The sequence below is a fragment of the Lemur catta genome, chromosome 12, assembly GCF_020740605.2.
Source record: "Lemur catta isolate mLemCat1 chromosome 12, mLemCat1.pri, whole genome shotgun sequence".
Classification (NCBI taxonomy): Eukaryota; Metazoa; Chordata; class Mammalia; order Primates; family Lemuridae; genus Lemur; species Lemur catta.
Window position 1 is genome coordinate 90,968,133 of NC_059139.1, and position 25,993 is coordinate 90,994,125.

The following is a 25,993-nucleotide window of genomic DNA, read 5'->3' on the forward strand; positions in this document are numbered from 1 at the left end:
TTATAAGCACTACTGTACACTTTGGCTCTACTAAACGTTTTTAAAATTTTTTTTTCAATAATTAATCTTAGTTTGCTGCAACTTTTTTACTTTATAAACTTAAAAATTTTTAAAAACAGGCCTGGCAGGTGGTTCATGCCTGTAATCCTAGCACTTTGGGAGTCAGAGGCGAGAGGATTGCTGGAGGCCAGGAGTTCAAGACCAGCCTGAGCAAGAGTGAGACCCCTTTTGTACTCTACAAAAAATAGAAAAATTAGCCGGTCATTGTGATGCATGCCTATAGTCGCAGCTACTTGGGAGCCTGAGGCAAGAGGATCACTCTTGCCCAGGAGATTGAGGTTGCTGTGAGCTGTAATGACACCACTGCACTCTAGCCCTGGAGACAGAGCAAGACTCTGTCTCTGAAAGAAAAAAAATTTGGCTAGTTTGTAATAACACTTAGCTTAAAACACAGACATATTACGTTGTGCAGCGGTATAAAAATATTTTCTTTATATCCTTATTCTGTAAGCTTTTTTTTTTTGTTTTTAACTTTTAAAACTTTTTTGTTAAAAACTAAAACACAAACCACACATTAGCCTAGGCCTTTGCAGGGTCTGGATCATCAATATCACTGTCTTCCACCTCCACATCTTGTTCCACTGGGAGGTCTTTGGGCAATAACATGCATAGAGCTGTCTTCTCATGTGATAGCAATGCCTTCTTCTGGAATACCTACTGAAGGACCTGCCTGAGGCTGGCTTACAGTTAACTCTTTTTTTTTTTTTTAATAAGTAGAAAGAGTTCACTCTAAAGCAGTGATAAAAAGTGTAGCATAGTAAATACATAAACCAGTAACATAGTTGTTTATTACCATTATCAAGTATTATGTACTGTACATTATTGTATGTGTTATGCTTTTATACCATTGGCAGGGCAGTAGGTTTGTTTACACCAGCATCACCACAAACATGTAAGTTATGTGTTGCACTATGACCTTATGATGGCTACGATGTCACTAGAAAAGGAATGTTTCAGCTGTATGCATATGTATGCATATGTTTTTAGTTGCTAAATCTGCTCTGTTTTGGGATATTAATTTAATGCTTTGGCTTACCTTAGTATTAAGCAGATGCCATTAAACTGTATGAGAAATTTTGATCCTTAAAATATCTTTATAATATTTTATTTCATAAGATTTTAGGATGTAAATAGCATTTTTCAGTGAACTTTAACATTTTTTAAATTTAATTTTGAGTTATTTAAATCAGCTGTTGTATATGTGGTCCATTATTGACAGAAACATTATATGACACATGACTGTATGGTTGAGCTGTCAGCCAGGAATTTAAATCTTGACCTTTCTACATAACAGTTCTGAGACCTTTAGAAAAAGAATTTGTCACTTCTGACCCTCAGTTTCCTTATATGGAAAATGAGAAATATAATACAGGTTGAGTATCCCTAATCCAAAAATCTGAAATCCTCCAAAATCTGAAAGTTTTTGAGTGCTCACATGACATGACACTCAAAGGAAATGCATATGGGAACATTTTGGATTTTGGAGTTTTGGATTAGGGATGCTGAACTCTGGTTAAGTATAGTGCAGATATATCAAAATCTGAAAAATTCAAAAATCCAAAACACTTTTGGTCCCAAACATTTTAGATAAGGTATAGTCAGCCTGTATTCATAGTGAGAAGTATCATACATTCATGTGAGAATTACATGAAATACCAAGTTCATCCCCTGTATTAATGTCTGGGTGTATACTATCACATGGTTATCACATGGCTCTCTGTGCATATTGCTTTCCCGTGTTTTACCCACTTGTGATGCCACTAGTCAGGTATTTCCTATCACTTTGTCAACTTTTGGTTCTTTCTATTTTTAAAAATAAAGCAATTTGAAATGTAGGTTGCAGTTATGTTATTGATACTAGAAGATACAAGTTTTCTAGTAATTTGAATTAATGTTTTCAAGCTTTTAGTGTGTTGACATTAGCAAGTTGTATGGGATTTGAAGTGATTTATGAGTTATGCTATTAATACGTTCTGTTGGTAACTCAGTCTTGAATGGTTAGTAAAGAACATGATGGGCTAAGTAGACGACTGAATCCTTTGTCTGCAATCTGCAGTTCTGACTTGGTTCATTGTAAAGTCACGTGGTCACACCATCCACTTTTATCTGTGGCACTTGAGTTTTGAGCTTTGCATTAATGCCATTGGACATTAATAGAGCATTGTTAACCAGAGCAGATTGGATTCCTGTAAAACAATACTTTGTTTTGAAAGAGTAGTCTGTGTGGGGAGCATTACACTGAATACACCAATCACCGACGGCACGGACAGGAAATGTTGGTAGCTTTGGGATGATATAATTGGCTAATACTTGATTAAAAAAAATGTTAGGACAATTGTTAGAATAAAGTCAGCCACTTTGGCATCTAAATTTGCATACATATGCACATATTTTTAGTTGCTAAATTAGCTATGTTTTGTGATATTTAACACTTTGACTTACCTTAGTATTAAGCAGTTGCTATTAAACTATATGAGAAATTTTGATCTTTAAAGTATCTTTATTAATATTTTATTTCACAAGATTTTAGGATGTAAATAGCATTTTTCAGTGAACTTTAACATTTTTAAAGTATAATTTGGGTTTATTTAAATCAACATTAAGCTGCTTGTCAGCAAAACAATTTTTTTTTATTGACAGTGCCCAGAAATAAAGATTTTTCACTCTTCTGGTTATCATTAACTGTGACTAAATTTGCTTAAATAATACTGGGCCCATAAGTTTTGCTTCTATTTTCAGACCATGTAGTCTAGCATTAGCCCTAGGTAGTCCTGCTGTAAAGTGCTGTCAGTTGCCACTAAGCAAAATGGGAAGGAAAGAATTTATCATTTATTAAGCAATTTTTAGTGCCAGAGGAGTTGTAAAACATTTTTAGTACTGTGACCGTTCGTCTTCAAAGCCATGTTCTTTGCGCTATATCATTGGCTTGCTGATGGTGGGGTGTGGGTAAGAAATCCTTTACCACCACCACGCAGAGTGGTGATGTCACATTTGTACATGAGGGTCAGTGCTTTTGTTTTATTCTTCCAGAGGAAATCTTAAACTCTGCCAATATTGAATTTTAAGAAGCTAAGTAGTTAAGTCTAGATTAATGATGTTTTGCAGTATTTGTTTTTATGTATTTGTTCAACATCCAGTTTTAAACTTACAACATAGGCAGTTATAATAGTAGATCACTTACTTGTTGTTTATAATAACAGCCAAAATATATTGAGCTTTTACTCTGTAATTAGGCAACTTCCTAAGCATTTAACATATTTTCTTTGTCTCTTAAAAATCTTTTTAATTGTGGAATAAAAAAAACATAAAGCATAAATGTATAGCTTAAGTTACCGAGTGAACACCTGTGTAGTCACTGACCGGATCAAGAAATAGAATATTACTGTGCACCTCTTCGTAATTCCTCCACAAGGTAGCCGTGGCCCTGGCATAATGGCAATCACTTCTTTGACTCTTGATCTTGATTTATTTTTTTTAAATTTTTTTGGTCACTTTTATATATTTTTGAAGACTGTTAGTTTAGTTTTTCCTGCTTTAAAACTTTATATAAATGGAATCATATACTATATTTTTAATCTGTTGTCTTTTGTTCACTCTTAGTTTATGACATTAATATATACTGTATTTTTGTAATTCATTTCTATTGCTATCTATCTTCTAATAAATATACTACTTTATTTTATTCTGCAGTTATGGGTATTTGGATTATTTCTGGTTTTTAACAGTTTTGAACAATGCTGATATGGACATTTTTATACAAGCATCCTGCTTCACAGAAGTATTGTATATCTCTAAGAATATACTGTGGAATAGAATTCCCAGATTAAAGGGTATGCATCTTTTCAACTTTAAAATAATGCCCAAACTTTTTTTCAAAATTGTTTACCAATTTATATTTCCAGGAGCAGTGTATGTGAGTTTTTATGTTCTGTGTAATCATATTTTCTCACTTTATTTTCTCAGATAGTATTATCCCCATTTCACAGATGTGGAAACTGAGGGCCAGAGGGGTTAAATAACTTGCCAAAGTTCACATTAGCTAGTGAGTAGCAGAGCTGGTATTTGAATGTAGATCTGACTTAAGAGCAGACACTTTTGATTATAACTGTACTATTTCAAGACATTATCTAGAAAACAGAGATTGCCCATGAAAGCTCAATATTCAGTTACTGTATCTTTGATGAAAATTACAGGAAAGGTCTGTGTTGTTGTAGACCTTCCATTTTAATATATATTGAAGGAGTGGAAGTGGATGCATAGATTACAAAAAACCAAGTAAATAAGATAATTACAGAGTACGACATGTGCTATGAAGGAGATAAAAGGGACTAAGAGGAAACCATATGTTGGGTGGTTTGGGAAGGAGGAGGCTACATGTAAGCTAAGAGCTAAAAGATGAGAAGGAGCCAGCCATCTTCAAAGTGCATTACAGTCAGAGGGAACAATACGCCAAAGTTCCTCAGGAGAAGATACTTTAAAACTAGTATTTCTGCAACAGAGCAATATTATTTCAAATTAGAACTCTCAGTAATTAAAGGATAGAGTTTGAGGGGTTATAAAAAACGTTAAGAAAAGTTAATAGAAATAGGAAAGTGGTCTATGGTTGGAAAAATATAGGAACTTCTAAAACTATCAGACTAATCTTTACCTTTTCCTTAATGGCAAATTTTACTATGGATGGTAACAAAACATTGGTGACAAATCCAAAGAATCCCATGTGGATAGTTTTATTTTTCAACCCTTCCTGAGAAGGCATAGGTTGCAGTAGGAAAATATATAAAGGAAGAAAGAACCTAGTATACTACCTAGAACATTGATTAACAGGAGATGCTGGCTTGAGCAGGTAATGAGGATTTTTAACTGGAGAAAGAAATCCTAGAAAATAACATAGAAACTGAAGGATTGGCCTATTTTACCTACTCTTTCTATCAGAATAGCCTCCAAATAAGATTAAATAACACACATAACGTTAAACATTTGGCATGCCTTTCTAGATGACTTATCTAAACACTATAGCAATTCTTTCTTCTCCATAGGTGGTATGGTCTGTAACAGTCCTGTGGGGTGAAGAGTTTCATAGACATTGTATACCCCGGGAGGCAATTTCTACAGAGCACAAAGAGTTTTTAAAAATCTCCTGGTGCTATCCAGCGCAAGACTTCTGCTGTGCTTTTTCTGAAGACCGTGTTAGAAACCCTTATCTTCTATAGATTTGGAAACAAAGGAATGAGGGAAAGATGAAGAAGGGTGAAGAGCAAAAATATATAGCTGGAGGATTGGAAAGTTCAAGCAGGACAGTTTCCTGAGTTGGATAATTTGCCTGTCTTTTGTCCCTTTGCTCAAAATAGAATCCTAAAATTACCTTCACTCACCGTAATATGTGGAATTCAAAACCATTTAGGAAGTTCTTTCCTCTACCAAATTAACAGCTTCATAATTCAAGGCAAATCAACCCCTCAGAAGTCTGTTTGCTCATTTGTTGAGTGAGCATAATAATATCAACCTCTCAAAGATGTGCCGATTTAGGAAAGAAAGACCTGTAAGCATTTAAGGATGTGTTTGACACAGAGTAGGCTTTCAATAAATGGAGGCTATTATTAAAGTAAGCTGGCCAGATTATGGGGGTCTCACAAACTAAGAATTCTTAGTTTAATCCATAGGTATTAGGTAACCATCTAGATTATGTGCAACTATATTTTATATATACCATCTTATTTCTTGAAGGTAGAAAAACTATTTCTTTGTATCTTGCAATATTACTTAGCATAAAAAATTTGGCGTATATCTCAATACACATGAATTGAATTGGATTGGGTTCTATGCTAGAGTTCACTCCAACTTCAAATATGAAAAGCCAACTCATTTTCACACCTACAAATCAGTTCTTATCCAGAATTAAACTCTCAAAGACTCATGAGGGGAAAAAAATCACTCTTCTCTGGTGTATTTTCTAAGTGTTTGCATAGTTATAGGAAGTAGTAGAAGAATATCTCAAAAACAGGTGAAGATAAAGTGTATGTAACTAGGAAGGCAGCTTGTTACACTACTGACTAGGCTTTTCCATCTTATTTTTCATTTAGCATAGATGTTAATTTGGGATAGAATTTAAAACTTAATTCCTGGAGGGAATTATATGTGTAGTATGTTATTATGTAATTATGATCTCCCTTAATGTTGGACTTGTAACCTTTTTTTTCTCTCCTAGAGACAGGGTCTTGCTCTGTTGCCCAGGCTGGAGTGCAGTGGTGTGATCATAGTTCACTGCAGCCTTGAACTCCTGGGCTCAAGTGATCCTCCCTCCTCAGCCTCCCAAGTAGCTGGGACTACAGGTGCGGATCACCACGCCCAGCCAATTTTTCTTATTTTTTATAGAGACAGGGTTTTGCTATGTTACCCAGGCTGGTCTTAAACTCCTGGCTTCCAACAGTCCTCCCACCACAGCCTCCCAAAGTGCTAAGATTACAGGCATGAGCCACTGTGCCTGCCCTTGACTTGTGACTTTCTTATGGATTATGGTTATCAGTTTTGTTTTGTTTTTGGCATTTAGATGATGTGGACTGCCAGAATAATTTGAAACTGGATAGCCTGAATAAGGGTGCACAGCTTTGTATTCCTTAAAATTTCTACTATCTCTGCCATAGCTACTACCCTGTACAAAGCACAATCTTCTGAAGCAATTGTGACATGAATAAAAACTTTATATTATGTGTCTTCCCTCCCTCCATTCTTTCCTTGTTCATGTAGTTTTTTTCTGTCACTTTAGATTATTTGATGAAGTTTGATTTACCTTGTATAAAGTTTCATTAATTGAGATTGGGATTGAAATTTTATTTCATAGATCAAAATACTAGGAAGCTTTAGGTTAAGGTTTTTAATTGTAATTTTTAAAATACTTGGATAAATTTTTTTCCCTAAGGTTTTATTTTTCTCCATTATTTTAAAAGGAAATCTGTGTCATCATAGGTTGTCTCTAAAATACCAAAGAAAATTCTAGCATTAGGGAAGAAACAATAGCTTGATATTGTAAGAATTTTTTTCACTGAAAAAAATATCATCACTAAACCATATCATTGTGTTATAAGTACTGTTTTCTCTTAGGTCTAAAAACTTTGAAATATGACCTTTGATATGTAAAAGATAAATTGGTAAATCAAGACAGTTAACTGAAAACATTTTGTGAATTTCTAAGATGTACATCTAGGAATAAATTTTTTTTTTTTTTTTTTTTTTTTGAGACAGAGTCTCACTCTGTTGGGTGGGCTAGAGTGCCGTGGTGTCAGCCTAGCTCTGAGCAGCCACAAACTCTTGGGTTCAAGCGATTCTCCTGCCTCAGCCTCCCGAGTAGCTGGGACTACAGGTGCGCACCACCACGCCCGGCTACTTTTTTTCTGTTTTAGTAGAGACGGGGTCTTGCTCTTGCTTAGGCTGAAGGAATAAATCTAAAACATACTTACATCTTAATTATCATAAAGGATTTAATCTATCTTTCTGGTCAAGTATACTTTTTTTTAAACAGTTAAATGTTCACTGAAACCATCAGGAATTAAAAACTAGATCCAAAAAAAGAAAAACTATTTTACTCTGCCTTTCACTTAGAGAAAAGTCACTGTCTATAGAACATTGACAATGTCTTTTTCTTCTTTGGTCAGGTTAGAATAATAAACATAACGAAACATCCAAGTGGTGACATCAATGTTTACATATAGGGCTGAAACTCAGGGGGAAGGACTGATCTGGAAGTCAACGTAAGCCATCACTAACTTACCACATATAGATGATGTTTACAGCTATGAGTCTGGTGAGATAACCATAGGAAGAAAATAGAGCGTGAGAAAAGGGAGATAGGTCTAGGATCAAGTGTTGAAGGGACTCCTGTCATTTAATTGCTGGGCAGAAGAGGCTGAGAAAGTGTGATGTTTTAAGAAACAGGGAATGGCCAGCAGTATCAAATGCTGCTTCAGAAGTCCAGTGAGACAGGAACTGGAAAATGTGCGTTAGATTTGGCAGCACAGAAATCATTGGATGTTTTAATAAAACTATTTTGGTGTTGTAGAGTGGTGAAGCCAGGTTAGCTTGCATTTAAGAATGTACTGTACTGTTAGCAACTTTGGATGGAGACGGGGTGTAATAAGAAGTTAACTATGGTTAAAGAGGAAAGAATGATCAAGGCGAAGACTTGAGCATACAATGGGGAGAAGAGATCATCATCTATAGTGTAAAACTTCTCGCTTTCTCTACTTTTTGCAGAGAAGTAATGACCATGAAGACCAGAGTTCCCTTCTATTCTTGTATTTTCAGTCCACTCAGAAAAATGTTCAGCTCTCCATGTTTTTTCTGTGTAAATTTTTCTTGTTACTCTATTTCCATACCTTCACCCGCTACCTCTTTATCCCTGGCCCCTATCTTAATTTCAGTCGTGAAGTTTTTAACTGTTTGAAAAAACTCTTTAATTAATTGTCTCATGGCTTCTCAAATTGAGCATGTTCAACTGATTTAATCATTTCCTTTCCTGGTTACTGAGGGTCTATCTATCTGGGTCTTCCATTCTTTCCTCTGGCTTCCTCCTTTCCCAATTGTACTCTCACCCCCACCCTCAGTTCCTGCTTGGGAGACTCAGAATCACAATGCTATTAATACTTTTTGAAAGATTATTTCCTGGAATAATACTAAATTAATTTGGACCAACTTCATTTAACGTGGCATCCATAAAATCATTTATGCTGTTGTTTTTTATTTTTTATCCATTAGTGTGGAAAACACAGTAAAGAAAACACGCATCATTTCTGTGCAAATGGCAGGTAGATTGAAGATTTTATTTATGTGCCTTTGTATCAGCATAATTTATAGTTCATAATTGCGTATATGAAATTTTCCATGATTATAAGGTTTCTGTACAACTTTATGTGTGTGTGTGTGTGTGTGTGTGGGTGTGTGTGTGTGTGGACAGAATGCCATACCTGATAATTTCCTTATTTCTCTGCAATGTATTTAAAAAAACAAAAGATGTATATTCCACTTTGGTTTCCTGGTATTTCAGGAAGTTAATACAACTATGAACCAAACTTCATTTTTAAGTCTATTCATTGAGCTACAGATAATAACAAACAATTATTTGATTTTAACTTTTGAATTGTATTTTAAAGGTAACTGAAGCACATTTTTAAATAGAGCTGCCAGAAGATGAGGAAGATAATTTTTCCTTTTGTATGGACCCACCTTAATTTAAAATACTGCTTGATACATGCAGTATTTAAGTAGAAAATCTTACTTTGTTTTTTGAACATAGTTGTGCATAGTATGGTGGAAACTAGCAAAATTATTGCTAGATCTTCAAGTTTTTTTTGAGGTGGAATTCTGATCAACACCCATATCAAAAATTTTAGGATGCCTGCATACTTTTGCATTGCTAAAAAAAAGCCCGTATCAATAGTTAGCCTTGGAAAAAGTAGCCTGTTAAGTACACAAATCTTTAGTTTTCTTTTAATAGAGATTGGAAGAAAGATGTCTTTTTTAGTATATATTAGATATTGTATTTTCTTATAATACTTCGAGGTTATATATTCTAAAGTCTTCTTTCATAAAATAACTCCAAGAGCATTATGTATCTTAGAGTAAAAACTAAGGAACTTCTATCTAAAGTTAATTGAATTAACAGGCAGACTTTTTTGATCTGGCTTTATTTGAATAATTGAATGGTTGAGTCATCAATCCCTATTTGGAGTCAATTTTAATTCGGCATTGTCATTGACTCTCTGCTGGAACACAGTCAATAGTAGAAGTACAGCCAAAGTGGATTGTTCTTGCAATTTAGCTATGCAGGCTCCTGGGCACATTTTTTTTTTTTTTTTTTTTACTTCAAACATATATATTTCTAACGTTTTAATGGTTGCTGGTTTCCATGTTTATACCAGCAAGAATGGGATAACAATAGGCAGGCATATTCACTGAAGTGAGAAGTGACAGTTTGCAGTCTGATACAAAGGAAGAGATGAGAGAAATGACTAGAAGCAGTCACTTCAAAAAGTTTGTGACCCAGAAATTCCATTCCTGGGTATATACTCAAGATAAATGAAAACAAATGTGCACCCAAAAACTTGTACACAAATGTTCATTGTAGCATTATTCATAATAGCCAAAAAGTGAAATCAGCCTAAGTGTCTAATTGATGAATGAAGAAAATGTAGGATATCCATGCAGTGGAATATTATTTGGCAGTAAAAAGGAGGGAAGTACTGATATATACTATAACATTAATGAACCTTGAAAACATTTTGCTAAGTGAAAGAAGCCACACACAAATCCTACGTACAGTGTGATTGCATTTATATGAAATGTCAGAATAGAGAAATTTGTGGAGACAGAAAGCTAGTTGGTGGTTACCAGGGGCTGGAGGAAGGAGGAATTGGGGAGTGACTAATGGGCACTGAATTTCTTTTTAGCGTGATAAAAATATTCTAAAGTTGATTGTGGTGATAGTCTTACAACTTTGTGGATATGCTAAAAATCATTGTATTGGGCACTTTAAATGGGTGAATTGTGTGGTATATGAATTACATTGCAATAAAGCTGTTTAAAAAGTATAGCAGATTTGGAATAATTATAAATTTTTTATGGGGGTGATTGGTTCTGTGTACCATAAGCCTGGGGGTATCCCTCTCACAGTACAGTACAGTAATCACTGGTAGGTGATAGTTAATGAAACTGTGTTACAAGGAAAATTATTATATTTATGTCTTAGGCTCTGCTTTAAAAAATTTGTGAGCTACTATCAGAAGTGTTTAACATTGAAATTTCATATTTAAATTCTTAGTGATCTTAAAATGATTCATTTCCATGTATTTCATGTAGTTGAGACTATAGCTATGTTAGTTAATGAAAACATGAGGATTGGTTTAAAATTTAAGGATTTTTCTCTTAACATCATTAAAAAGCCTAGAAAAATATTTTCAAAAAAAATACTTAGGCCAGGCGTGGTGGCTCACGCTTATAATCCTAGCACTCTGGGAGGCTGAGGCGGGCGGATCGTTTAAGCTCAGGAGTTTGAAACCAACCTGAGCAAGAGCAAGACCCCATCTCTACTGAAAAATAAAAAGAAATTAGCTGGACAACTAAAAATATATAGAAAAAACTAGCCAGGCATGGTGGCGCATGCCCATAGTCCCAGTTACTTGGGAGGCTGAGGCAGAAGGATTGCTTGAGCCCAGGAGTTTGAGGCTGCTGTGAGCTAGGCTGACGCCACGGCACTCTAGCCCAGGTGACAGAGCGCGACTCTGCCTCAAAAACAAAACAAAACAAAACAACAACAACAAAAAAAACCACACACACACAAAAGAAATACTTAAATTATTGCATCTGGTTTATTTTAGTGTGTCTTTTCAAAATCAAAGAATCATCAGTAGTTAAGCTATATAAGTATGGAATCTAAGAGCTGATCAAGGTTGATAGTACTTTTAAAAAGCATGTAGCAATACTGCATTAAATGGAATTGAATGACAGATCTTGGGTCAAGGGAAAATGGAAGTTTGGATTATTATGTAGATTTTGTACTGTGGTAGCACAGAACTTGCATCTCATTTCTGTAATAAAAAATTGTATTCAGAATTCTCCAAAGCATGTGAAGCACTGAAAATGGTTTTAAATAATTAATTTATAATAGTTGCTTCTTCTGCATTTAAAGAAAGAATGTCTGAAATATAGCTGTATTTTGTTTTCTGCTATTGAGATATATATATAGGTAGAGGAACAACCATGGGGCCACTGTTTGGGGCATGATTTTAGATCCAGCACATCTTTTATTTCCCAAGCCATGTCCTTTCTCCCTTCATGACCTTTTTAAGGCTCTGTTACTGATTTGGAAAAGTGTCATATGCCTTGGGTGTATTGGGACAGAACAAAAATTGAGAACCACTGAGAGAGAAAGAAAGCAGAGAACAGAAAACTAAGAATTATAGAATCAGACATGAAATTTAAAGACCTAAGAAGGAAATATCAAACAGCTCATGTCTGAATCTGAGAAAAATTACAAAGGAAAGCTTGAAGAACACGGAGTGATTGAATGCAGATAAGGAATGAGTAAACGGAGGAGTTATGAACGAATCTTGGGATCCATGGGACTCTTACTATCTTGGACTATAAAGGGAAAACTGTATTCATTGGTGAGGAAGAGGAGTTTTAATCTGTTAATGGTGAAATTTCAGATGCGGGAAAGGTGGCAACTAGGTGATGTGAATTTGTGGCTGGAGAGATGCAGTCTGGATTGATTGACCTAGCTAGCCTATGGCTAGCAATCAGTGTTCTTTATTCTCCAGACTTCACCAAAGTGTAATTAAAATTTGAAATTATTAAAATGGGTTTACTGTCATGGTGAGATTTAAATTCTAAGAAATCTCAGTAATTAAAGTTTTCTTCTACTTTATTGCTTTATGTTTTCCTCAGGTAAACTATTCAGAAACCCTTGATTATTGGAAATCTATACTGTGTCCTCCTAAATATGGTTAAGTGTATTTGTATTTATTGGTGATTTTAAATTTTAAATCTTAAACATGATTCACATTTCTTTTTATAACCAGGAACCTTTTGAGGATGGCTTTGCAAATGGCGAAGAAAGTACTCCAACCAGAGACGCTGTGGTCACATATGCTGCAGAAAGTAAAGGAGTTGTGAAGTTTGGCTGGATCAAGGGTGTATTAGTATGTATATGTAGACGTTATTTTAGAATTACAGTATTTCTGTTGATTATAAAACCTTCCTAATATTCTCATCAGTTCTCAAGAGAATTTTTATTTCCCTCTGTTACAACTTTGTTGTCTGAGTGCTGTGGAAGACCAAATTAATAACTTGTACCTCCATTCGTTTTGGATATTAAATTTAATAAAGAAGATATATTTATTAATTTAACCAAATTATCCTTGATTGCCTGTAAATTATATTTCATTGCCTCTTGTGAATCTCACATATTGTCATTTTTGAGAGATTAAGTATGAAGCTATCAGATTGATGGAAACATCAAAATTCAGAAAACTGAGCAGGGAATAGAGCTGAAATATGCAGCTTCCTTTCACGCTAACCCCATTATCTTTGGAAGAGAAGTATATAGAAGTTAACAAGTAACAGAATAAAGGAGAAATCCGTTTCTTGAATTTACTTCAGTACACAGGTTTAGATGATTAAGGTTCATATTTAGTTCTGTTTTTCTGTGTTAGAATAGGCACTAAGGTTTTAACTAAAGTAGACTGGATTGCCTTCTCATTGGGACTTTGGAAGCATTTAATAGAGTTGGTATTGGAATTTAGAGAAGTAGAGGGAAAAATCGCAGTTCTGGATTGCAGTTCTGGTAGTAATTTTATTGCCTAATCAATAAGGTGAATGTGAAATTCTAGGTATTTGTTTGCTTATTCTTAGATTTTAGTACTTTAGGAGACTATGTTCTATGTATGAACATAATAAATAAAAGTGAAAATAAATTGGGGAAACTCACAAATTTAATTTTAAAAAAATGAACAATTGGCATTTTGTATTGACATACTTAAATCTGCTGAAGAAATCATATGAAAGGAGGATGTTATAAAAGAATGAGCAAAAATTAAACTTGTGTCAATAAAGGGGAATATAAAGTTTTTTTAAGGGCTGAAGTCTTAAAATATTTCGTGTGTCTTTTATGTTTCTGCTTCAGATAATTGTGATGAGCACATTTATTTACACACACTATCTTATATTACAATGCATTTACATTAGTTCAAATGTAAACTGTTATTAAACTCTTTTTAAAAACTGTTAAAAGGGTAGGGTAGGAATTAGATTTAAAAACTGTATCTTCTATAGTGAAATGCATGTTATCCCCTTTTTTGGCTGGTTTAGTGTTTACTGCTGTGTTACTTGATTATTTTTCTTAATATGTATCTTATTTTTCTCTTCTAGGTACGTTGTATGTTAAACATTTGGGGTGTGATGCTGTTCATTAGATTGTCATGGATTGTGGGTCAAGCTGGAATAGGTAAGTGAAGCTATGTCCTGCTTGATTTGAGAACAATGCGTAAGCAAAATAGCTGTGCCTGAGCTCTCAACCTCATAAAACTCAAGCAATGGAGTCATTCTGATCTATGTTTTCCTTTATATCAGATTGTTATCTTAATGTTACTTTTTTCATAATTCTGATTTTTCTAAAATGGCATCAGAATTAGGTAATCTATAACTTACAGTGTAAATTCATTATACTTAGACCAACCAGTTCTAGATAATGGCAGGTAAAGTATTCTCAGTTTCTTTTCTTTCTCCTTAAAGGTCTGTCAGTCATTGTAATAATGATGGCCACTGTTGTGACAACTATCACAGGATTGTCCACTTCAGCAATAGCTACTAATGGATTTGTAAGAGGAGGTAACTTCAATCTTTTTGTATCATTATCATCAGATCACATTTACTAAATAGAGATTTAAATTGTATTTCTAATTATTTTACCTTACTAGAAGCAGCATATGAGGTCTACGTAGACAAGAAAATTACTATTGAGCACTTCCAAACTAGTATGTTTGAATGTACAATTTTATATTGATCCATATACATACACTTTAAATTATTTAAGGTGTTCAGCATGTCTGGTAGCAAGAATATAGCTTCTACTTGCGTCTCTCCTCCACTGGGCTGCATCCTGTTGCCTCCTCCCAGGCTTTAGCCCTTGGATCAGTAACACGCATGCTGGCATTTGGTTAGCATTGTGCAAGTGTAACCTCATTCCCCCTCATTTTGAGGGAAACTGAGGCAGAGTACCTTTCCCATGATCTAATAGCTTTGTGTGAGATATACCTGGGACTCTAAATCCTTGCTTTGAGGTCCAGCTCTCTACTGTGAGCACCCTGAGGCCTCTTTCATTGACGTCCACAAGATCTCCACAAGATCTATGGTGTGGAGGAGGGGGGAGGTGGGAGGGGGGAGAGAGAGAGCATGAGTGCATGCCAGGTTGAGCTTTTCATTTTTTTTTTCCAATTTATGTAACCAAAACATTTGTACCCTGAGCTTGTCATCATCGTCGTATGTCAAGAAGTGTGATGCAGAATATGATCACTATGGCCCCGGGAAACTAGCAGCTCATATCAATATAGTTATGACTGTGCTGAGCATGCATCATTGTTTACAGAAGTTTTATGTGTATTAGTCTGGATTGAGCCATATCAGGGTGCTAGATGTGAATATGTCCAACAGAGTCAATCAGACAACACCCAGAGATTCCTCTTGCCTTCCTGTGAACTGGATGCCCCATGCTTCATTTCTGTCTGCCGCTGTTGGGGAATGGAAGAAGGAGGAGAAACAGATTGCGGTGTTAGTTATTTGCAGGGGATCAGCAAATCATCAAAGAATTTCTTACCCTCAAACCTTAGAATCTAGGTTGTGAGCCTCGGGGAATAGGGCATGAATCCACTGGGAGCATGAGCCCTGAACTGTTTCCCATTTGAATCTGAACTTCAAAAAGCATAGATTTTCCTGGATTGTGACCAAAAAGCCATTTCATTTTTCAATACTATTGAGTGTGTGTGTATGTGTGTGTGTAGTCACAAATACAACTACCTCAAAGACTTTGTGTCCAGTCTTCTGTCCCGGAGGACTAGGGAGATGATTAAAATGTAGAAGCTATACAGGTTTGTCCTGACAGGTTACCATGTGTTACAGTTTTGCTTCAGTTCCATCAAAATGATAGTTCACAAAGGAAGAATATATAGGGGAAAAAACATTGGATTATACGATTTGGAGTTCTTCCATTATCATCAGGTATTTGTACAATTGAGAAGTAAATATGTTTGCTGAAATAATGAAATCTATATAAGATAAAAGAGAAAGTCATTAAAGAAACGACCAAATACTATGAGGGTTCGTTAGAAGGCATTCATATTTCAGTTGTTAGTTGGTGACTTTGGACACCTGGCTGATGTTTACAGAATATAAACAGGCTGCATCATCTGCAATGAATGTTTCCGAGAGATTATTTCGGTGAATGTAAGCCCCTCTGTCTCCTCTGTATCTGACTCGTGGACTTGGCGACCTCTAACAAGATTTCTTTTGCTTTCATGAAAAAACAGTATTTTCCACAGGGGAGAAAACAGATACAGGTATAAAACTGAGATCGTATTGCACCTGTATTTGTAATTCTAAATTGGAAGTATTAGGAGACTCATGCATTTTATCTTGAAAGCACATATGTCTTAGCTCTGCCCATTAAAATAGCCTGTACTAAGATGACCTGTCCATCAAAATGACCAACCCAGAAGCAACAAGCAACTCTAGTACCCACATTATGTATTTCCACTCAAAAGAACCAGAAGATTTTGAAGAAATGATTGATTCCAGATCTGGGCAAGGAATGTGCTTAGACATCTTTTCACATTCAGGAGCAAGGAAGATAACGGAGACAAATAGTTTCATGTCAGAAGGACCCAGGAGCCAACTTGAAGAAGCTGACACTGGCTGAAGTTTGCATAATTTGATCAGCAATAATAATAATAACTGATTTGGATGAAAATATAATATATGATCAAATCCATAAGTTCACAACGAAATATCACAAAAAAATCTTATTTTTCACTTTGGAAACATGCTAGGGGACCATTTTACGAAAATCAATAAATGAAGGTACAGAATCTAGTGTTTAACTCCTGAATGAGTTTCCTTACCTGAACTCAAGGTAACCAAGAAATTGATGGGATTTGTTCTTTAGATAATTATTCTACATAATAAGTGAAGGAGGAATGAGAATTATAATATTCAACTTTGTAAACCTTTTACTTGATGAAAGTACTGTGAAGTATTATTTCCCAACAAGTTGAACCTAAATTGCATCATGCCCATATCTCCAGGAAGCATTTTATAGAACATGCAAGGGAGAGAGGAACTTGTTAAATGGCACTATAGGGTGATGACAGTAAATTCCGGACTGGGAATCTCTATGGAACAAGGAATCCTTATTTAGCAAAATTTCACAGAGCTAAAAAGATGGAGAAGGGAGTTAGGGTTTGAGACAAACTGAAGAGACTCCATGTAGGAGTGTGAGTTTTGTTTGCCATTTTTAACCATAAACTCAACCTTAGGATGGTACCAAGAGTGCCTGGATTAGATTTCCTACCAGCCACTGCCTGCCATGTAAGAGCTAGTTAAGAGAGAGGGTAATAGAGCTAGAATTATCCAAAGGATCAGGGTATCAAAGGGGAAATGGATGGATGGCATGGGAGTAGTGATGTCTGGGGAACTCATTTGAACTTTATATAGACTGAGAGTTGATTATGAAGGGAATTAATAAGGAAATAAATTTACTTAAAATATTATTCAAAGATTGGGAAACATAGTAACTCTGTTTAGTAATTTTTATTTTGAAGAGCTCTGTTTTAAACCTAATGCATAGTTATCTTTTTTTTATTAATATAAAGAACTATTTTGAGGTAGTGCTTGACAATTTTTTTACCTTGATAACTGAAATATAACACATATTTTTTAATGTTGAACAGTATATATATTTTTTTATTTCAGCTTATTATGGGGGTACAAAAGTTCAGGTTATATATATTCCCCATGCCCCCCCATCCCCCCAAGTCTGAGCTTCAAGCGTGTCCATTATTTTTGAACAATATTTTTATTCTCATTCCAGCTTTGTAGAAGTTTTTGAAATGTGTACTTTGTCAACTGTTGTGTGTTTTTTGCAATAAGAGAGATTCAACATGACTAATTAATTTTAACAATGGCTTCAACAGTACATTTTAGAGATTAAGCAGATATCCATCTGGAAGTGTTGTGCTGGTTGTTTCTTTAATATGAATTAACTGCCAACTTTTAAACAAATGTAATAATGTCCAATTATGAAATCTAGGACAAATATAATATGGAAACATTCAGGGTTTCTAAAAAAAAAAAAAAAAAAGCAAAAAATGTAGAAAATAAAAGATGTCTAGTTTCAGGCTTGATTAGATTTTAGTAATGAATTTTGGGTGCTAATAAGAGCTACTGGCAGCAGGTCAGAGAATCATCTCCTCAGGTCCCTGCCTTCCACATGGTGAAAATAGTAGTGCCAAGTAACTGATAAAGTGTGCCCTCATCTTGGCGTAGGCCCTGCCTGTTCTTGAAGGACACATTTGTGATCCCAGGTTATTGTAGCCTGCTCGGGTCCCAGAGCTTCTTCCTCTTCTGCAAGTCCTCATATCAGTCTTCTTGAGAGCTTGGATTTTAGAGAATTTACGTGGATCATGTGTAACAGGTTCTGCAACTTAGGTGGTGCTGGCCAGCAGCCATCTTCACTCAGGTCTGTGTTTCCTAGATTCCACAGACAAGAGGTCTCCCCCATCTTCAACTAATCTGTGAATAAAGACTCACTTATAGAATAAAAAACAACTTCAGGCAGCTGTTCATAAGATGAAGGCAGTGTAAATTCTGGTGTAAATTCTGGTTTTTAAGTCATATCATACTGTATGAACAGAGCAATGGAAGGGAATGGTTCCTCAACCACTTTTTGGCATAGGACATTTAAGTGACTTAGTTAAAAGCAGATGTCGGTACCTTTTCAAATAAAAACCGAAGTTGCACAACATTTCAGACAGGTAGTTCTGAAAGTTTAAAATCACTATAAACCTGCCTATTCCATGACCAAGATGAAGTTTTATATTACATTTCTGTCAGTCAACAGATAATTGTTGAGCATTTTGTAACTGGGTTTATAGAAAATCAGACAAAATGCTGTTTTCTTGGAGCCTATGTTCAGGTAATAGTAGCTATCATTTTTTGAGACCTGACTGCTAGATACAATACCATGTTGTTGACATACATTATCTTATTTATTGTAGCATTAGTGGTAGTCACACTTATCATTTGCACAGATGATAGCAAAAATGAAGCAATTATACCCATTCTCTCCAACAAAATTAAATTTTATGCAGATTATTCTGATGAATCTTTTTAAAATATCTACATTATAAGTCAGAATTTACTTTATGTACTCATATCTTTTTTCTCTGAAATAATTGAAAACTTCCTCATTTTTGTATATATGTAAAGCCAAAACATTGGAAGTGAGGAAAAACTTTTCCCCCATGTTATTATAAGTGACAGAAAGTGTTTTCTGTATTGGTAAAATTGTATTATCATAAATTGTCATTTTTTTTTTGTTTTGTTCATTGTGTATTTTGTTCATTGTGTAACTGTTAATTCCTAGCATTACCAAGCGAGGAGTTCTAAGTTAGAATTCAGCTCCATAGTTCTTTCCTTCTATAGCTAATTCATTTCAAATGATAACTTTTCAGATTGTTGAAATTTTTAAGAAGCTGTATAAGGCAGTCCTGTAACGGTTATAGTCAGAGGTTTTATTAGACTTAAACATATCATTGTGTTTTCAGTTCAGTAACATACTACTTGCATACCACAGATGAGAACCTGGCATATATTGTTAATTTTTGATGTGGATTTTCTTTTTGACTCATTGGTGGTCTTTGATTTTGCCAATCTTTAATGATTAAAAATACTTTAACTTGGTTCCAAAATTGTCTGCTGCAGAATTAGGGCTGTATGTCTTTATTCTTACATCTTAAAATTTAATTGAGTTACTCTAGTGATCAGTCATAATAATAAGATGGCACCTGATCCTGGCCTGAAGGTTCCATGTTTATCACTTACCTTTCCCTGTTTGACTTAATAATAGCAATCGAATAGAGGAAAATTTGCCAAACATTAACAGGCAAGCTCCTTATTGTGTATTTGTAAACCAGGCTACTAAAATGTATTTGCTAGAACAATAACAAAAATGAACGTTGGGTTCATTGTGACATTGCATTCCCAAAGTGGTTCCTCTGAATTGTACACAAGGTGGCTTTGGATAAATTTAGTGAGAGTAAAGAAGTAGATGGTTTGCTACTCTGACAAAGGATTTTGGTATATTTGCTAATCATACTAGATGAACTCTGAATAGAAATCTCTAAATAGTTTTCTTTCTCATTGTTAAGTTCATTACATTTTTGTTATTGTGACCCTTGGATTTCTTCCTCAATGTACCAACAAAATTTAATTTTTACAGAATTTCCATAGCTATCACCAAATACATAGATGATTCTTATATTAATCATTTCCTCCAAAGGAAATAAAAGATGTCTGGACTCAAATTTTGCATTTTCCTCTTTGGTGGGCCATTAAACTTCCTTGCTCGTTCCTATTTCTTATTATCTCAGATTACAAAAGTAGTTCATATACATTATGCATAATTAAGTTTCAGAGTAGCTTAAACATTAAAGACTTAAAAACCTAGCACTTCTATTCCCAGGGAAAAAACTACCAATTAAACTGTTTCTTGTCTATTTCTCCAGATTTTTTTCATTTTTTATTAAGGTATGATTTGGATGAAATAATTTAAGTGTACAATTCTACAAGTTTTGACAAATAAAAATAGTCTTGTAAACAGCCCCACAATCAAGGCAGAACAGTTCTGTCACCTCTTGTGCTCCTGTGCCCCTTTGCAGTCACTTCCTCTCCTTGCCCCCAGCTCCTCGCAACCCCCGACGCTTTTTCAGAGTAGTGTACAATCAGGGTCGTGTGTGTGCAGCCATCTGAGTCTGACCTCTCTCACTTGGCAGAGTGCTTTTGAGATTCCTCTGCATGGGTGTGTGTGTCACTAGATCATTGGTTTTTACTGTTGAGTATCACTTCCTTGCATAGACATGCCACAGTTTGTTTATCCACTTCCCAGTTAAGGGGTATGTGGGTTTTTTCCAGGTTTTGGCTGTCGTAAATAAAGCTCCTATAAACATTACCACAGACATTTTTGTGTGAACATAACTCTCTGTTCCAGTAACATGGGGTGAAGTCCAAATATATATTTATCGTTATATCACATCACATCAAGGAAAAGATTTTTAGTACTTTGCCTGAGTTTGTAATGGAATTATAAGAGGGCTTTAGTTTTTTCCAAAAGTTTTAAAATTATTTAACTCTTAGGGCAGTAAGAGAGAGGCAAGGCTAGTTTTGATTTTAGTTGTGGCACTAAGTAACAGATCACTTGAGTCTTTTCACAGCTTTACTACTCACTTGTTGAAGTTACAGACCTTCCTGAACCTCAGCCTTATTATGTGTAAAATGAGAGGTTTGGCCTGATGACCTCTGAGATCCTTTTTGCTGCTAGAATTCTATGAGGCTACAGAGATGGACCACAGGAAAGTACGGAGAGGGGCGGTAGGTGGCGATGAGGACTGACTTGTGTCTTTTGCTTTGCAGATGTCAGGTGCTGATCCTGAGCTGGGGTCCCCCCGCCCCTGAAAAGATGGATAGATACATTTAATTGCCTTTTTATTAATACAATAAAAAAACCTTATATTTAACAGCATAGTCCAGCTTTAAAAGTAACTGAAAATTTTTTCACTCCTTTTTTTATAATCAGTAAACTGATGAACTTGACTAAGAAGGCTAAAACCATTTAATCTTCTTTTGAAATCCAACACACGAGTACTTTTTATGATCTCATTTTGACTAGGGTACAATTTTTAAAATGCTAGCTGTTAACAAAGATTTATATCAGCTTATTAAATCAACATTACTGAAGTAAAATCCACATGTAATAAAATGCACAGATTTTAAATTTATGGTTCTATGAGTTTTGATAAGCATATCTACTCTAATCAAAATATAGAATATTTCCATCAGAGCAGAAAATTCTTCTGCATTCCTTTGTGATCAGTTCCTCACCTCTATCCCAGGCTGGAATTATACAGAAGGTACTCTGTATCTTGCCTCTCACTCAATGATAATGTTTTTGAAATTCATCTTTGTTGTTCCATATGTTAGCAGTTTGTTCATTTCTATTACAGTGTATTATAGTATTCTATCTTATTGCTATACAACTTGTAATAACAATGCACAGTTTGTTTCTTTAGTACCTGTTAATGGACATTTGGTTTATTTTTAGTTAGGGGGATAGTATGAAGAAACTGACATGAACATTCTTGTATCAGTTCTTTGTGGCTGTATATTTTTATTCATTTGGGGAAAATACCTAGGAATGGACTTGTTGATTCATGGGGTAGGTGTATGTTTCACTTTGTAAGATACTGCCAGATAGTTCTCTGAAGTGGTTGTGCCATTTCATGTTCCCATCAGCAGTATAAGAGACTTTCAGTTTTTCCACATTCTTGCCAATGCTTATTTTATTTTATGTTATTTTATTTTATTTTATTTTATTTTTTTGAGATAGGATCTTGCTCCGTTGCCCAGGCTAGAGTGCACTGATGTCACCATAGCTCACTGCAACATCAAACTCCTGGATTCAAGGGATCCTCCTGCCTTAACCTCCCAAGTAGCTGGGATTATGTGTTTTATCTTTTCAACTTTTTTTTTGTTTTGTTTTGTTTTTTGAGACAGGATCTTGCTCTGTTACCTGGACTAGAGCACAATGATGTCATCATAGCTCATTGCAACCTCAAACTCCTGGGCTAAATGATCCTCCTGCCTTAGCCTCCTGAGTAGCTAGGACTATAGGCATGCGCCACAATGCTTGGCTGATTTTTCTATTTTTTGTAGAGATGAGGTCTTGCTTTATTGGCTCTGACTGGTCTCGAACTCATGGCCTCAAGTGATCCTCCTGCTTCGGCCTCCCAAAGTGCTAGGATTACAGGCATGAGCCACCTTGCCCAGCCTGTTTAATTATAACTATTTCTGTGGATGTTTAATAGTGCCTTACTGCATTTCCTTGATGTTTAATGATAATGAGCATCTTTTTATTTGCTTACCGGCTATTTGTATATCATCTTTTGTGATGTATTCTAATCTTTTGCCAATTTTTAAATTGCGTTGTCTTTTTGTTACTGATTTGTAGAATTTGTTTAATATATTCGAGATATAAGTCATATGTTTGACATATGTACTATGTGTATTTTTTCCAAATCTGTGGCTTGCCTTATCATTTTTATCATTTTCTTAATCATGTCTTTTGACAAACAAGTTTAACATTTTGATGAAGTCCAGTTTCTCATGTTTCTTTTATGCTAGTGCTTTTATTGTTGTAAAAACCTTTGCCTATTCCAAGGTCATGAAGGTATTTTCCTATATTTTCTTCTAGAAGCTTTATAGTTTTAGTTTTTAGATTTTTGTTTATGAACAGTCTTGAGTTAATTTTTGTGTATAATGTGAGACAGGTGTGGCTTTTCTTCCCCCAAGCCCCTTCCCTGTACAAATATCCACTTGTTCCAGCACCATTTGTTGAAAAACTATCTGTTCCATTTTTTTAATGGAATTCAAAATAATTCTAATAATTCTGTTGAATTATTTTTGATACCATTGTTGAAAAAGCAATTGTGTATTGTCTGGAATGTATGCTGACCATCAATTGTTTATCCTACGCCAACACTACCCAGTCTCCTATCTTGATTGCTTAGCTTTATGGTATAGTAAGTTCTAAGTCTTCCAACTATTTTTCTTTTTGATAATTGTTTTGACTTTTATTTATTTATTTTTTTAACATTTCAGCGAACATTTATTGGCCCTTGGTTGGGGCCAAGCACTGGGCTGGAAGGAGGCAGTGGCAGATGAACTAGGGGGAGTAATCAGCGTTTGCCAGCCCCACTCGCTCCTCCCGAGGAAGGGGACACCACCCACTATCCAGCAGGCCACCTCCGCCTCCCCATGGACCCCAGCCAGGCAGGCTGTGGGCAAATGTCTGATGAAATCAGCCGCAATTGGCAAGTGGATCTTGGTGCCGCCTCGGGCAGCGGCTCAGGATGAGACACTCCACAGTCTGGGCTCCTGTGCCTTGGACCAGCCCCCGGCAGCAGCCTCCAGGGGCCAGGGGAGCAGGATGGTGACTACAGGGTTGCTCAGGGTGCATGCCCAGCACTGCCTGGTACCCTCTGTCGCCCAACAGCAGGTGCTCAGGATTCACGTGAGGGAGGAACCCTCAGTCTATACCCCCTGGGGGGAACCTCCCTTTCCAGGGAGGGGAGCATATACAGCAGGACCCTGACTCCCTTGGGCAAATCCAGGCACTAAGGGCCCCTTGCCAGTGATGCTGTGTGCCTGCCTTCCAGTGCTGGGTACATTCTGGAAAACTTGCTGCCTGAGCCTCTTGGGGGCCCCCTCCCACCCCCACCCCAAGGCACGTTGCTGGCTCCTGTGCAGACCAGGGCAGACCCAACAGAGGGCAGAGGCTACTTGGCTACTTCATGTACTTTTTTGAATTAGCTGTGCCAATTTCTGCCCCGTTCCTACTTGCTCCCCCAATCAAACTGGAAAACCTTGGTGGGGCTTTGGGATTTCAATCTAAAAATCAGTTTGGGAAGAATTGTCACATTAACAATATTGAATCTTCCAATGTATCTCCATTTAATTAGGTCTTCTTTTGTTTCTCTTAGGCAATTTTTTCTTATAGTTTTTAATGGAGAGGTCATATGCTTTATTAAATTTATCCCTAAGTATTTCATGTTTGTCATGTTATAAACGGGAAATTTCATCTTCCCTTTTTTTTTGTTGTTTGTGTATAGAAATACAATAGATTTTCATATGTTGGCCTTGTAGTTGTTGACCTTGCTCTGAACATAAACATGCATGTCACCTGTGAATGGATATGGTTTTGACTTTTTCTTTCAAGTCTCTGGGACTCTTCCTCTCTTTTTCTTGCCTGTTGAACTAGCTAAGCTAAGCTCTGCAGTACAATGGTGACTGGAAGTGATGAGAATAAACATCCTTTCCTTGTTCCCAGTCTTAGGGAGAATGAGTTCAATACAATATATCACTGTTAAGTAAGATGTTAACTCTAAGGTTTCTGGGAGATATTTCTCTGATTGATAAAGTTCTGTTGCACAGTTGCTGAGAATATTTATCATAAGTGGATGTTGAATTTTGTCATGCTTTTCCTACATCTGTTATAATGGTTATATGTTTTTTCTCCCCTTATTCTGTTATTATCACAAATTACGTAGTTTTTTTAAATCTAAAACAACCTAGCATTTGTGAAATAAACCCTACATGGTCAGTGATTAGTATCCTTTCTGCTGAATTTTACTTGCTAACATTTTGTTAATTATTTTTAAGTTTATGATCATAAGGAATATTGATCTGAAATTTCCTTGTCTTGTAATAACCTTGTTAGGTTTTTTGGTCAGGGTTATGCTCATCTCATAAGGAGAGTTGGCCAGTGTTCCCTTTTCTCCTATTTTCTGGAAGAGTTTGTAAAATTGATCATATTTCTTCCTCCCCAGTGAAGCCATCCAGGCCTCTAGGTTTTTTGTGTTTGTTTTTTGTGGGGATGAATGTGGATTATCACAAATTTAATTTCTGTAATAGCTATAGGATTTGTCTCCTGTTCTAGTCACACTTCTGCAGCATTTTGTTTTTCAAGGAATTTGTCTATTTCATCTAAGTTGCAAAATCATTGCTATAAAGTTATCTAATATATTACTTTCTTAGCCTTTTAATGACTTTAGAATTTATAGTGATTTGTCCCTGCTTTCATTCCTAATTCAGTTAATTGATTTTTTCTTTTTTATTCTTGATTAGTCTAGCTCATTGTTTATTCGTTTTATTAACATTTTAAAAATAACTTTTGGCTTTATTGACTTTTCTGTATCAGTGGATTCTACTCTTCTTTTTTCTACTTTACATTTTTATTCTTTTCGTATCTTACAGCTTAAATCATTGACTTAATATCTTTATTTTTTAAAATAAGCATTTAAAATTATAAATTTCACTATAATTCCTGCTTTAGGTATATCCCACTAATTTTGATATGTTTCATTTTCTTATCAATTTAGTTCAAAATACTTTCTAATTTCTCTTGTGATTTATTCTTTAATGGGTTATTTAAAAGTGTGTTACATAATTTATATTTTTAGATGTCTTTCATATATCTAATTCTGTTGTAGTCAGTAATATCCATTATATCATTTCATTTTTTTAGAATTTATTGAGCCTTATTTTATGACCGATGATCAGT

General features: G+C 35.4%; 1 protein-coding gene across 2 annotated transcripts in view; it reads left to right on the top strand.

Annotated features, from left to right (window-relative positions):
* The window catches only part of SLC12A2 (solute carrier family 12 member 2), a 93,096-nt gene that overhangs the window by 13,533 nt on the left and 53,570 nt on the right, over positions 1-25,993 (top strand). For both annotated transcript variants that reach the window (XM_045566551.1, XM_045566552.1), the window contains exons 2-4: positions 12,630-12,749; positions 13,978-14,053; positions 14,341-14,436. In XM_045566551.1, the coding sequence (XP_045422507.1) occupies positions 12,630-12,749; positions 13,978-14,053; positions 14,341-14,436 (292 nt within the window). The remainder of the gene's footprint in view (positions 1-12,629; positions 12,750-13,977; positions 14,054-14,340; positions 14,437-25,993) is intronic.